At 38.5% G+C, this 14,659-nt stretch overlaps 1 protein-coding gene across 2 annotated transcripts in view; it reads right to left on the bottom strand.

Moving 5' to 3' along the window:
* Positions 1-14,659, bottom strand: part of cntn5 (contactin 5) — a 301,937-nt gene that overhangs the window by 17,869 nt on the left and 269,409 nt on the right. Inside the window, exons 15-18 of one of the 2 annotated variants that reach the window (XM_066685167.1) lie at positions 12,562-12,682; positions 9,330-9,488; positions 5,272-5,421; positions 1,332-1,402 (exon numbers count right to left, since the gene is read on the bottom strand). In XM_066685167.1, the coding sequence (XP_066541264.1) occupies positions 1,332-1,402; positions 5,272-5,421; positions 9,330-9,488; positions 12,562-12,682 (501 nt within the window). The remainder of the gene's footprint in view (positions 1-1,331; positions 1,403-5,271; positions 5,422-9,329; positions 9,489-12,561; positions 12,683-14,659) is intronic. The other variant, XM_066685168.1, reaches the window with a different exon arrangement.

Genomic DNA, 14,659 nt, shown 5'->3' with positions numbered 1-14,659 from the left:
TAATGTAGTACTGCCAAAAAAGCTGCCTGGTGTGTTGCAGACATTAAGGAACTGAAGGAACTATTCGATGGACTTTATGTTACTTTGCAAATTATCTTTTCAACTGTGAAAACATATCAAGCTTAACATAAGCAACCTTAAGGTACATTTCACTCTTCTCTCCAATATAATATACATTGTTTCAAATTAAAAGCCATCTGGAAAAATTACTAATTGGGATTTCATGCCATTTCACAAAATTCTGAAACAGCAGCAGCAATTTTGCAGCGGTGAGGATGGGGAGAGAGGAGGGGATGTTCTTTTTTTTTTTTTTACCCTTCTACGATAGTTACATAGTGCAGTTTTTGTAGTGTTGAGCCTGGAGTAGCCTGTGGCACTGGTCTCCCTATTATAGGTCAGTGAAACATCACAATCATATTGATGATGTTGAAGTAATTTTAAGTTAAGTACTACTACTAAGTTTTACCTTTATTATATGATAATTTAGTATGCATATGTAAAAAAAATCTAATTAAGCCAGCATTCATCATTCACTAATATTATACATGTAGGTGCTCAGAAATAATGATATATATATATATTTTTTTTTTTGATTCCGCATCAAAAACACGCCAAGGCCACTTATCTTCTGTGAGACCTATTCACCTTATAATAAAACATCTCTCCTATCTTTAAACACCAATGCAGTATTGACTGAAAGTTTAGAATTTACTTTAAGTTTTTGCTGAAAAATTATTGATACTGAATAAGATAAATGCACTGAGGCTTATATATTTTTTCTGAAAAATGTAAAGTAAGTCATGAAGAATGTTCAACGTACATGAGCTGCTTTATTATACTTTGAGTTTGGTTAAATATTTTGTGTATTATAATGTTCTTTCCAAAGCCGTGAGGGGTTTGCTATGTATTTTCCATTTCTTTACATAAAACCTGGACAATGTCAGACATACAGGCAGAAACATGTTGATGGAGAATCTAATTTAAATTTAAAAATAATTCCCAGCATTTTGTTTGAATCTCTTACATGTATGAAAAGGACATATATCAGAGGCTGGGGGAAAAAAAACAAAACAATGAATAGCTTCATCTATCAGTATAACCACAACAAAACACAGTCAATTTCATTTTGCTCCAAGTTGTTCTGAGCGATTTTCATATGTGTTGGAAACTGCAAAAGCAGCAATTATTCTGGGCCACAATTCTGAACGCTGAAGTCAATTAGCAGCAAGAATCCATTCGGACTGCAGCAGCAGGGCTTTTATGCCACAGCTATTAGCATAGCATGAGCTCTCTGTGGGAGGGCACATGGCCCAGGCGGATGGCAGACTTACCTCCCAGGAAATGACCAGCTCGTGTCGGCGCCCATTTCCTCCGCTCACGTTGGCTGGAGCCACTGAGGGAACTACAGATGAGAAGAAAAAAAAATACAAACACAAAGTTTGTAAGGAGAGCACACATTTTAAATCAGTTCTAACTGTGACAAGATGTCAAATGTCATTATTTTTCCATGCTCATGTTTTTGCATTTAATAGCTCTTGGTGTCTGTAAACCTGTATCAGTGTGAGTAGTCAACTTCATTCAAGTGCTGTGTGATTCATTGTGTAGCAATATTAGTATATCACAATCTTTTATTTTAGTAATGGTAGTTTATATTGAGCATATTCAAAAACAAGAAATGGGAATTGTTGAATCTTAAAGGTGATAAATCCAAAATTATAAACATTAATATAGCAGCATACCACTCATTTCTATAAAACAATATAGTAGAAGAAAGGTATCCTGAGCTGAGAAGTGTGTGTGTGTGTGTGTGTATTGTTCTCTGCTCTTTGTTATCATAGTCGGGCTTAGCCATGTGTGCATGTTAGTCCATGTTGATCCAAATTCACAATAAAAACAAACAAACAAACAAACAAAAAAACATCCTCGTTATCCTTCTTTGTCTTATTTTTAAAGAAACTGAAAAAATATTTTATGTGGTTAATAATCAATATAAAACAGTGTTAATAATATGATGAATGAATGACTCATTTTAAAAGAACCAGAACAGAAGAAATGCAATCTAACAACTTATCTGCCATCAGTTAGCACAAAGCCGCAGCACTAAAGACACACAGGATACAATGCCAGAATACCGCTATGATTTTTAGTATCTTTGCCAAAGTCAAGCAACATGCCATTCAGTTTGTACAGCAACAAAGACCTGAAGTAATAAAAGGCTAAGTACCATTTTTCAGATGTGTTGTGCACTGTAGTGTGAAATAATTTCTTTTGTGTTGTAACAGAGAAGCCTATGCAGTGTGTTCTTTTCAAAAGATGCACAATTTGCTTCTATGATTAATCACGAGGATTGAAGTTCTCCTAGTCGTACGTAGGCTTTGAGGATTCCTTTGTTTGCTTGTGGCTAATTCATGTGATTTTTGGCAGTTGATGTGGGAGAGGTACACCCACGGGCGACTCAACTGTCACTTTATTATAAGACCGAATCTCTGATTTGCTTGGCAAAGAAAAACTGGCAGCCCTTGCGTCATAGGGAAGAAAAAAGAAAGTTGGGGAAAAAAAATGTACGAACATTCAAAAAATATCTGACAGGTGGTTTCGGAAAGAGCAAAAATACCAAGGGTTGCAAAACTGCAAACATTCCAAAAAGCGCTGACCTGGCTGGATCCAGGCCGGAAAGCAATAACATACACGGATCCTGGGATAATTGATGTAGTCTTTGGTGCAGTCTGCCCAACTGCTATAGATTGTAGGTGCTGAAAAAATCCATCCAACGACGTTTGTTTTCTATTTTTGGCGACTTCTGTGGCTCTGCACATGCATTTGATCCGAACAGTGGGGAGCAAGTTTTTTTTGTTCTCCATAAATAGATAATTCTGCAGCTTCTTTGCCTGCAGGCTCGAGTGCCCAGCTGCTTAAACTCAAGCAGAAAACTCGTTTAAATTCATGTAAGTGGCTTATTTTGCACTTTCTCCTCCAATTAAAATAGAATAGGGTCACAGGGTGGATGCATGCTGGTCATAGGCCGCTGTAAAAATATGTCACCGCCTAATTTTAGATGCATAACTACACATTCCCTCGAGTGTTACAATATAAACACTGGAAATGGTGACTACTGTGCTCAGCTGGAGGGAGTCTAGCTCAACACGGATAGGATCTGAGACACTGTTTACTTCTGCTCTCGAGAGAATTTCTATTCAGGGCTGGAATCTCTCCAATTGTTATTGATTTAATTCTGGAGAAGTACATTTTCACAGTGGCCTTAGGCATGCTATGAAGAAAGAAATCATATCAGTTACAATTTCTGGAGCTGAAAATTCTGAGTTCAATCCCCAATGATGCATCAATCATCCAAGGCCTGTAGTCCAAGAAAGCACTTGTTCACTCTGGGTACAGTGGCCATAACCTTTTTTTTCTTGTTAGCTAACATAGCTGGGTATTTAGTGTCCTCCTTCAAGCATTTAGAGCAGTCAGTATTGTTGCATTAGCAGCAGTTTTAAAAGAAGCAGTAACTGTGTGATCAGGTGAAAACTAGTTAATGGGTGAAATTGGCAGTGAAACTGGGGTCTCAGCCTCACCAGCCCTTAGGTTGAATTGAACCCCGTGGGATTTGGCTTCATGGTTCTCAAGCATCACTGAGCATTGGTCACCCAGCACTGTCACATGGTTCATAGTCTTTCCCTCCTTGGCAGCAGGTACTCAACAGCCACAAGCCTGAATTTTGATTGCTTTGATGGCCATAATAAAATAACACTTGTCAAATGTGTTCATGTTTTGGTTCATTCATAGACACAAATATAATGGCATTTCCTATGACTTCTATGTTCATAAGACTTTATGATTTTTTTAATAATAGGTGTACAAATACTAATAAAAATATTAAAACTTTTTTAATAACATATAGTTGTAATTAAAAATGCTCTTGCTGTTTTGCCATTTTAAGGTGACTGCTGCCCACTATTAAAAACAGCATTTCTAATTTTTAAGAAAAACAACAACAAACTCATAATGAAGTATTTTCATGCTCGCTCATGGTCGTTAACCTCAGAATCACCATTTTTAAAATGTCTAAACCAAAACTCACACATAATTTTATAAACATTATTATATTATTAAGTACAGAATAAATCAATGCACAAACCTTTGCAGAATGTTTTCCTGATGTAACTCATTACCAAAATACATATTTTTTAAATTATATTGTGTTAAATAAAGTGACTTTCCAACTATGCAACAGTTGCCATAAAATAACAAAATACCAGGAGAATCACACATGCTCATATATTACACAATAACACTTTAGATCTTATATGTACACCTAATACATAAATGGCTGGAATAAGCTTGCAAAGCTAAATTACAAGCACTGGACTGCATAAAGCTGTATACAATGTTTATAGAAAGCCACATACTGACGCATAATGCAACCTGACTTGGTGAAGTCAAATAAACATGTTTTGTAAATTTAACATAATCATCTATACAGGCTTATGTCAGGCATTGTGAGATAGTATGTACACCCCATTCTCATACATTCATATTCTCTAACCAGGGTTGTGGTGAATCCGGTGCCTCCCCAGGAATCAATGTCCCTTTGGTTGGAACAGCCTCTGATCAGAGCAAACCGCTATATCATTTTAATAATTCATTATGAATACAAGATTCATAGAACATGTTACAGTGGTCTTTTTTTTACACCCCTTCTCTGTTCTCTCTACACACTTTCACATATCACTGATGACAAATATGTTCCATAATAGAAGTGACAAAGCAGACAACAGAATTGACTTTGTTATGACAGTGATTTGTCATTTTGATCATTGACTTGTCACAGCAAGAAATGACATTTGTTTTGGCAACATTTCAGACATTTAATTGACGTTTCTAAACAATGCTGGCTCGTCTTTTGTTAGTTTCAGTATCCCTTATGAGGAGCTCTGTAATGTGTACACATGCATGGCTTCTTTCATTACACACACCATCCACATTGTCCCACTTTATTTCTGACCACTGCTTCTGTTCTAACATAAAAAAATAAATTACTTTATTGTATCTCTTTATTGTGTAGAATATATCATGTGTTACCAATTCTAGACATGCTACCAATATCTATATTCATATCCACATGGATGCCAGATATTACTATAGCCATATCCAAACATTAACCTTTTAAAATGACTGAAACATATCCTTTGACTGGAGTGTCTAAACGGTTGCATAATTTCAATTGCAATATTACACATTCAATTGTGTAATTCATGAAATGATATCCACCTGCTTCCTTGGTTCGGACAGCTCTGGATGGTGTGCTGGGGTCCCCTGTGCCAATGGCATTGGTGGCCACCACCCGGAACTCATATTCTACCCATGGGTTCAGTTCTACAGCCATAGCAGATTCCATATCTCCAGTTACAGGCTCTGGATCTGAGGATGACACATATAGGTGGGTAAAATGTTGATAAAAGTTTGTTTCTGTGAATAAAAAACACAACAACACTCAAAAAGTGAACAGTGCAAAAGGTTTGACATATTTTCAAAGTTACATTTACACTGTATGAAGGAGTACAGCATGTAGATTAGTAGAGAATAATTAAAGGATTGCATTGTGTCCAAACAGCCCTGTGAAGGACTGGCGCAGCCTCCAGGGTGTATTCCCGCCTTGCGCCCAATGATTCCAGGTAGGTTCTGGACCCACCGTGACCCTGAATTGGATAAGCGGTTACAGATAATGGATGGATGGATGATATCCAAACATTTGTAGGCACCCATTATAATTAGGACATAAAGTTTTTTATATATTTTCCCCCAACATGTTCAATTCAGTTAAATTCAAATAAATTATTTATACATTAAAATGTATCTAAAATTTGCACCTAAATAAAATACAATACATATTTTATTTTACATTTAACGCATTTATAAAACGCTAACTTATATTGATGTTGATATAGTAATTCTGTTTAAAATTCAACCTAAGACACTGCTCGATACAGGTGTCAATCCGTATACCTGAAAAGAGCAAAATAATAAACATATCAAGTTTAATATCAAACTTCTGAAAAGCAGTCAATGTGGATACCTGGGGAACCGAAGAATAACGGTGCAATTCAAGATAATTCAATAATGCATGACAATGGCCACCCATACATTTATGTATAGCTGTACAAATAACATTTCATTCAGAGAGCTTCCACCATCCAATCACATGATGTCATGAAGACAGTGGCACATTTTCCAACACCTGGCTGAAATGGAAGAAGGCACTGACAAACTGAACTGACAGTGTTATGGTCAACATCGGGGTTCATTCAAAGACACCACTCAGACTGCTCCCTTTTTGAAAAGACTTGATTCACAACTTAAAATAGAGACTTACCTTTCACCAACATGAATCATTAATGCTTGGACTGTAGACATCTATATGCTTCTCTCCTGCTAATGTGTGGGGATATCTTGACGTGAAAAACCTGCCAATCTCTTGCAGACTGGTAGAACAACGCTGTGTGACATGTGAAAGCTGTGAGTCGGGACGCATTTGCCTTCTCTTCTTCACTCCCTTCAACTCAGAAGTCACGGCATGTCGGTGCAGCTAAGGCTTTAGCGCAATAAATGTACTCCAGTTGAATAAGTAAATCCTAGCAAATCCCACAGTTTTAGCCATACAGTTTTAAAGGCCACGTCTTTGACTATGCTACTTACATCCCACAGGATAGTTTCCAAGAACCATTTACAGCTTGTTTGCCAAACTATATTTGAGACGCAAAAAAAAAGAAAAAACTTATAAGCGCAACAGAATTACAGCATAAAATAGCCCATAAGCCTTGGATTAAGCACATCTTTAAGAATAGCATTACCAGTAAAACACAACAGTGAGGTTAGAAAAAAAAAAGACTCTGAATCTGAAAAAGCTGCCTAATTTAAAACCGACACAACAAGTGTTAATATAGGTTTACTTCAGTGTGGCTGCTAAGGATTATTTGGTAATTTAAGTAGCCCAAATGATTGTAAACACAAACAAAAACACAGACATTAAAGTTATTTTTCAATTTATCTTAAGGAATTCAGAAAACATTAGAACATTATATTCAATACGACCAAGTGTGAAACTGATAAAATTCCGCTGTAAGCATTAACATCAATCAACTTCCAACATGAAACAAGAAAAGGAGCTTAACTGACTCCGAAATAGACTAATAACTTACTAACAATAATGGGATTCAATAAATTTGGCACAGTGAGCTTTAGCAATTAAATGTAAGCAGTAGCTTAGAAAGTAGCTGATAAGCCAAGACACTGGTTGATAGTTTTGCACTGGAGCTCTAAGATTACTATAGACAAAAAGCAATGGAAGCTAATTTAAACCAGTTAGCATCCAAACATACTGCAAAGACATGTTTGGTGTCTGAAGTTGGCCACTTTATTTTTGCACTGGAGCTACAAGTGTGTATTAATCATTCACTACACTCCAGTGGACACCTAAATCCTGACATTTAGCCAATAGTTTATCAATTTTTAACACAACATTGTCACACATTATCAGAACTGCATAAGTTAGTCTTTTTGAGAACATTTTTGAGCCAAGTGTATGATTTACGCACCAGTCTGCTCGATGCTAACTGGTTTAAATAAGCTTCCTTTACATGTTAGCTTTATTAGCCTCATAGCTCCAGTGCAAAACCATCACACCATGACCCGGTTGATCAACTACATTCTGTAGAAGGAGGAAATTGTGTAAATTTGCCTTTTAACTGAACTGTCACATTAATGTGAGGCTGCTCTGTTAAAGTCAGCACTCTTTTAGCACAGGACGATAACAGTGTTTGCTAGGAACGGATCTACAGAAAAGCCCTTTTCTAGCTGTCTTCTTTTCAGTCTCTCATTCAGCACTCAGCCGTTCAATTCACACCCCACATGTGCTCTTACACTCCTCCCACCGCAAAGAAAACACTTTTGTGATGGTGTGAATGAAGAACTGTACTGATTCACCCAGCTATATTCATAAGCCATTAAACGGCTTGGCACTACTACTTTTCTGGCAGCTTGGATTTGAACAGATAAAGTAAACAGACAAAATGAAACTTATAATGCAGCTGTCCTTTGACATTTGGGAAATAATTACAAGTGGTATTACCCTAAATGTAGACAAAATAAAGTAATTTAACTCTTGAGCAAATAGATTCAATTATCTCTCCAAGTTACTCACAAAAACAATAAAAAACGCACTTTGGAAATTACCAAAGAGTCGAAGGTTAATTTTGTAATAACCCAGAAGTTAATTTGGCATATGATTTAAACCAATGACATTTACCACAAGCACAACAGACTTTTAATAGTTGGCCATAGAGCACGCCCACATACAGGAATGAAGGCTCAACAGGCTTTTGTTATTCTTTGCAAACCAAATGTGTTGATTAAGCTTTACACACACCACATGGAACACTGCACAGGAGACGTCAGAACACATTAAGATATCTGTACATTCTGTGGTCAATAACAACACTTTTGCAGGACACTGCACATTGTGCTTTTTTGTAACAGTGGCCATAGGTGGGGAGAAGTCAGCAGGGTTGGTACTTGTCCAGGAGCTGTCCTTTTAGCTATAAAGCCAAACATATACCCACCACTAGTGCCATGGCTGGCAAGAGAGGTTGGCAAATGGATTAAAATAGTTTACTGACAAGCTTATAATAAGGGAAACAATCCATTAAAATATCAAGTAGAAAATTATCAGGGTGCGTTGTGCTGTTACGAGTGGATCAGAAAAAACAGTGTTCCTGCGTCCAGATTTCCAGAGTTTTTAAACACGAGTCGATTCACTGTTCACTTTACCACGTCAGTCCACCTTGTAAATGTAAAGTTGGAGACAGTAAGTCATCAGCTGCTGCACAGTTTGTGTTGGTCATCCTCTGTTTTTTTTTTTTTTTTTTGTCTGGTGAACTATTCTTAGTGACTCTGAAGCATTTAAAAACTCTAGCAGCACTACTGTAACTGATCTGCTCATGCCAGCGCAACACACTAACAAACAATACCACACAAATCATACCTGCCCTGTCATGGTCTTAAACATTTTAACATGAGGAATATGAGCTAACAAAGTATGCAGAGCAACAGGTAGACTACAGTGTGTGGACTACATCTATATGGTCAGTGGAGCTGATAAAAACAAGCAGTTATAGCTGACTGGTGCATGCCGTTATTCATGGGTCTTCACTAGGGGTCATGCATCATTATGACATTATAACACTTCCCTTAACTTAAATGTTTCTATGTTCAAAATGCAGCAAAACCACTCACAGACAGCTGTGTGACCAGTAATTCTCCAGAATGCTCACCTGTTTTAACTGTCTGCCAGCCTAAAGAGAAGGGGCTTCGGGCCTGGATGTTATAGGTGGTGATAGGGCTGTGGTTGTCCACACCGTGACTCCATGAAAGTGTTGCCGTGGCATCCGTGATCTCTTCCACAATCACCACTCCAGGAGGTCCCGGGGGGCCTGGAGACAAACAGCATCAAGGAGGAAGCGTGACAGGACTGACCACATGATCTCCAGAGAAGGGCACAGAACAGGAGTGAAAATCGTGTCTTTGCAAATGCGTTTATTGAGTTAGCGCCATTACCTCGATGTTATTTAATTTTATCTCTGCCGAGGCGACATGCACCAACATGCATATAGAGGCACACGCTTATGGGGCTGAAATTCAATTCCCAGTTGTAATCGCTTAACAAACAAACAAGCATGCGCACAAAGACTTACTTAACCACAGCAGGATTTAGAGTGACACAGATCTTTTGCCAAGAATTTCATACTGATTAAGAAACAGTGAAGCTGTATTTTTGCTTTTTCTCTCTCTCTCTCTCTCTCTCTCTCTCTCTCTCTCTCTCTCTCTCCCCCCTGTCAGGCACAATGCCAGCTCTGTTAGCCATGATTGTATGGTGGCCCCTTCATTCCGTCTGAAGCTGCCAAGCATATGTTTACCTCAGCCTTCAGATGTGAATGTAATCTGAGGGTGCTGCAAGCGGCAGGCGGCTCAGGGGGGAAAACAGCTGTAACCGAGAGGCTTTCAGCAGCTGCACCCAAAGAAAAACCCAGTGTTCTGTGGTCCCGGGAAGGGTGCGCTAAAAGGTTGAGCTGAAAAAAGCGCATTTACATGCCCATTAATATGCCCTGCACGTTGCCATGGAAGCAGTATATAGCGGCTTCTGTTTTAAATCTGGATGAAACCAGTGCGAAAAAAGGCTTTCCTGTCAAAGCTTTGGAGAAGCTGAGAATTTTACATATATAACAATCAAAAATGAATAAACAAATTAATGAGGCTGCTTATGTATATAAAGAAATGCTTATGATGTAAAAGCAGGGGAAAAGGGGTAAAGAATGCAGAAGTATAAGTACATTGATTTTTCAGAAATTCTGCATAATTAAAACATGAAAGTAACTAATTACAAGAAACTAATCACAATGCTGGAAATATTGCATTGCCTTAATATATTTTTCAAGTAAGATTTGCTGTATAACACATCTATACAAATATCAGTTTATAATGAAGATGTATGTGGAGTGTGTTGTAAAGGAAACCTAGTTTTAGAGAGCTTCTATTTGACACTTTGGCTCCTGTCACTACCACTGGAATCTATTCAAACTTCAAAAATTCAAACTTCTTTTACTTACATTATATGCTTTAATTTTGCAGAAATAAAAAATAAAACAATGATTAAAAACAACAAAAAAAACCCCCTCAACTTTAAAGTAAGTCAAATCTCTTTATAAATACATAAAAAAATGCAGGCACAAAGAATAGCGAGATCAATTCATGCAACACCTGGCGAAGCGTGAATGATGAGAGGCTGATGCAGTGTGTTTTGAGCAGCTGAATATGATGCAAGAGGCAGGCCATTACATTGCTGTCATTGAGGTGTGCACACAATTACTTCCCTGCCTATTATACACCACAGCAGTGGCAAAAATTTCCACATCCTGTACACAACACATCCCATGCTCATCCGAGTGTGAAGGTCATTAATTAACAAAGTTAATTAAATAAGGGAAATAAGGGGTTGACAAAACACAAACTTTTGATATCCGAGTAATTAGCGCCACAAAGCCCTGCATCCTTTAAGACGCGATGACAATACCAGCACGATAATCATTTCTGTTACTATTAAAGAACTGCCATTGATGCCATGCTTTGTTCTCTTGTGCTCTGAAGGGAAGAAGTCAAGCAAGACTCTGTTATTGTTCATTATTAAAGTGTGCTCTTCTGCTCAGCCTCAACAGTCACTTGAAATGCTCTGCCCAAAAAAACACAACTGAGATTAGCTCTAGACTGACTTCTTGCTTGACTCAGACAAGCCCTAGACTGACTTATCACCCGACTCAGACTAACCCTAGACTGACTTCTTACATGACTCAGACTAGCCCTAGACTGACTTATCACCCGACTCAGACTAACCCTAGACTGACTTCTTACATGACTCAGACTAGCCCTAGACTGACTTATCACCCGACTCAGACTAACCCTAGACTGACTTCTTACATGACTCAGACAAGCCCTAGACTGACTTATCACCCGACTCAGACTAACCCTAGACTGACTTCTTACATGACTCAGACAAGCCTTAGACTGGCTGATCACCCGACTCAGACTAACCCTAGACTGACTTCTTACATGACTCAGACAAGCCCTAGACTGACTTCTTACATGACTCAGACTAGCCATAGACTGACTTATCACCCGACTCAGACTAACCCTAGACTGACTTCTTACATGACTCAGACAAGCCCTAGACTGACTGATCACCTGACTCAGACTAACCCTAGACTGATTTATCACCCGACTCAAACTAGCCATAGACTGACTTCTTACATGACTCAGACTAGCCCTAGACTGACTGATCACCTGACTCAGACTAACCCTAGACTGACTTCTTACATGACTCAGACAAGCCCTCGACTGGCTGATCATCCGACTCAGTCTAGCCTTAGACTGGCTGATCACCTGACTCAGACTAGTCCTAGACTGACTTATCACCCGACTCAGACTAGCCCTAGACTGACTTATCACCCGACTCCAACTAGCCATAGACTGACTTCTTACATGACTCAGACTAGCACTAGACTGACTTCTTACATGACTCAGACTAGCCATAGACTGACTTCTTACATGACTCAGACTAGCCCTAGACTGACTGATCACCTGACTCAGACTATCCTCGACTGTCTGATCACCCAACTCAGACTAGCCCTCAACTAGCTGATCATCCGACTCAGACTAGTCGTATGCTGATTTATCACCTGACTCAGACTAGCCCTAGTTAGACGACCAGACCGAACCAGATCAACACTTGACCAAAGTCTGTCTTAATCTAGACAAGACTAGACCTGTAGATCCAGTGGGGGGAAATAAATAAATAAATAAAATTATAATTCTATTGAATTATTATTATTATTATTATTATTATTATTATTATTATTATTATTATTAATATTTATATATTATAACTGCTTTTAGTCCTTTCGGCTTCGTTCCAGATGAAGGACATGGAAACAGAAGCTGGACCAATGAGCTCACCTCTCACTAGAAGCTCAGCTTCAGCCAGCACTGTGTCCGCACTCGTCTGCACCCGGCAGCCATACTTCCCAGCATGCTTCAGGAGGATGCTTCTGATCATCAGGTCTGCTGTGGAGGACTGCTAAATGTAGGGGAAAAGAGCGAGAGAGAGAGAGAGAGAGAGAGAGGTCAGGGATGAAGAAAATGGGAAAGAAACTCACAGAAAAAGAGAAATAGACTTCCAGTGAGTGGCTGACACCTGAAGAATGACCTGCTTTTACTCTCTGTATTGGCTCTTGCGGCTTAAGAGATTCTTGCTATTCTCGCCTGCCGACACACTATTACTCTCCCTCATCCGGACCCTCTGCGGAAATGAGAAACACCCGGGGCGAGACTGGGCACAATTCAAGGTCTAAAGGCAGCTGTTTAGCACAGGGACTGATTAAAATTACAGCACATGAATCAGAAAATCTGGCTGTGACTCTGCTGTCTATAGCGCACTGTTGCTAAGAACGAATGCTGTATCAGAGCTAGCTAGAAAATGACAACGTCTGGGGTCCTCTGATGTAAGTCCTGGCTATGAGGTGACCTACATGTTGATGAACAACATTTTCAGATTATTTATTTTTTGAGGTTTAACCTTGTCAATTTTGCCCACAAGAATTTATAAGCAGAAGCATTGCATCAGCCTGTGCGCGTCCCTGTAAAGTCAAAATTAAAGAAGATAATAAAAACACACTTCAAGCCCTTTAGGACTCCAGAGCTTTCAAGGGTTTTTTAAAAGCCTACCTTTCGTCTATAAAAAAAAAACCCAAAAAAACATGTATCTCCAAAACAGTAATTTTTAGAATTAAAAAATATCTTAATATTCAATTGGTGTCAATGTAAATTAATTTTAGGACATTTCTATTGGTCCATTCCTCACGAAATATTCACAAAATATATCTGTGTTTCTTCATTCCAAGCTTTTTACTCTTTCATTGTTCCTCATGTGCATCATGTCTTTGTTAAATTATTGGCTAATTGCTAAAAGAACAGTGTGGGTTATGACATTGTCCACTGTTTACAGCTCTGTTGACTCCTTCCCTGGGGTGATACTCAAGGTTTGAGAGTCTGCTGGTAGCAATTACCCATGCACCTCTAGAGAAATGGAATGCCTTTGAATGTTACCCAGGAAATCCCTTGAGGTCATGTGGGGAGGGAAAATGTGGGAGTAGTTTCTTTTTCAGGTTTATTTCTTTTTAAGAATGTTTGTGTTTCATGTTTTAGATGCAGTGTCTAATGCTTTGAAGAATATATTAAAATTCTTCCTGCACTTCCCTCCTGCACTGGGAGGAAACCCATGCAGACACAGGGAGAACACAGACAATTATAGTCAGAGCTCAAATCCGCAGCTACAGGACCCTGGACAGCAACACTATCTGTGTCACTTCCATGCCACCTGAGTTAAAAAACACAATGTGTCAACCTTTGGATGAAGGTTCCAATATTGTAAATCTTTTGAGAGGTGAGCTCTAAAAATGAATATATCAACACATCTATAGAGATTTTGGCTAATATTGGGACTGGCTACTGTTAAAAGAGTAAAAAAAAAAAAAAAAGTCAAAGGTATCTTCGGCTTCTCAGCAAAATAAAGTGTCTTTGTGCTAGCGCTGGGCGATATGAGCGCAAATCAATATCACGATTCATTGTACATTTACCATGATTACGATTAATGAATGATTGTTTTGTTTTTGTATATTTTACCCTCATAATTCAGTGACAAGGCTTGTACTGAAAATATGCTCCAATATTAAAAATGGATATATTTTTCTAACATTGCTGGGAGCTTGTTTTCTTTGTTTTGTGCACTGTTTATATTTGGTATGTGATTGTGCTTTGGTCCCTGAGAGAGTTTTTTCTCAGTGTTTACATTTGACTTCAGCTATTACAGTTGCCCACGAACATCTGGTCGTGGTGGTGGTGTAGCCACAATTTATGACCCTACCATTGACACAACACAAAAATCTAGTTATGATACTAAATCCTTTGAAGTACTTACTCTTAAAGTCACTGCATCAAAAAGGAAGCACTCTTTTATGCTCATCACAATCTATCGTCCTCCTGGCCCTTATACAGA

The sequence above is a fragment of the Hoplias malabaricus genome, chromosome 11 (genome assembly GCF_029633855.1).
Source record: "Hoplias malabaricus isolate fHopMal1 chromosome 11, fHopMal1.hap1, whole genome shotgun sequence".
NCBI classification, from domain to species: domain Eukaryota; kingdom Metazoa; phylum Chordata; class Actinopteri; order Characiformes; family Erythrinidae; genus Hoplias; species Hoplias malabaricus.
The sequence above is the reverse complement of the archived record's forward strand: the minus strand, read 5'-3'. Positions and strand labels throughout refer to the sequence as shown.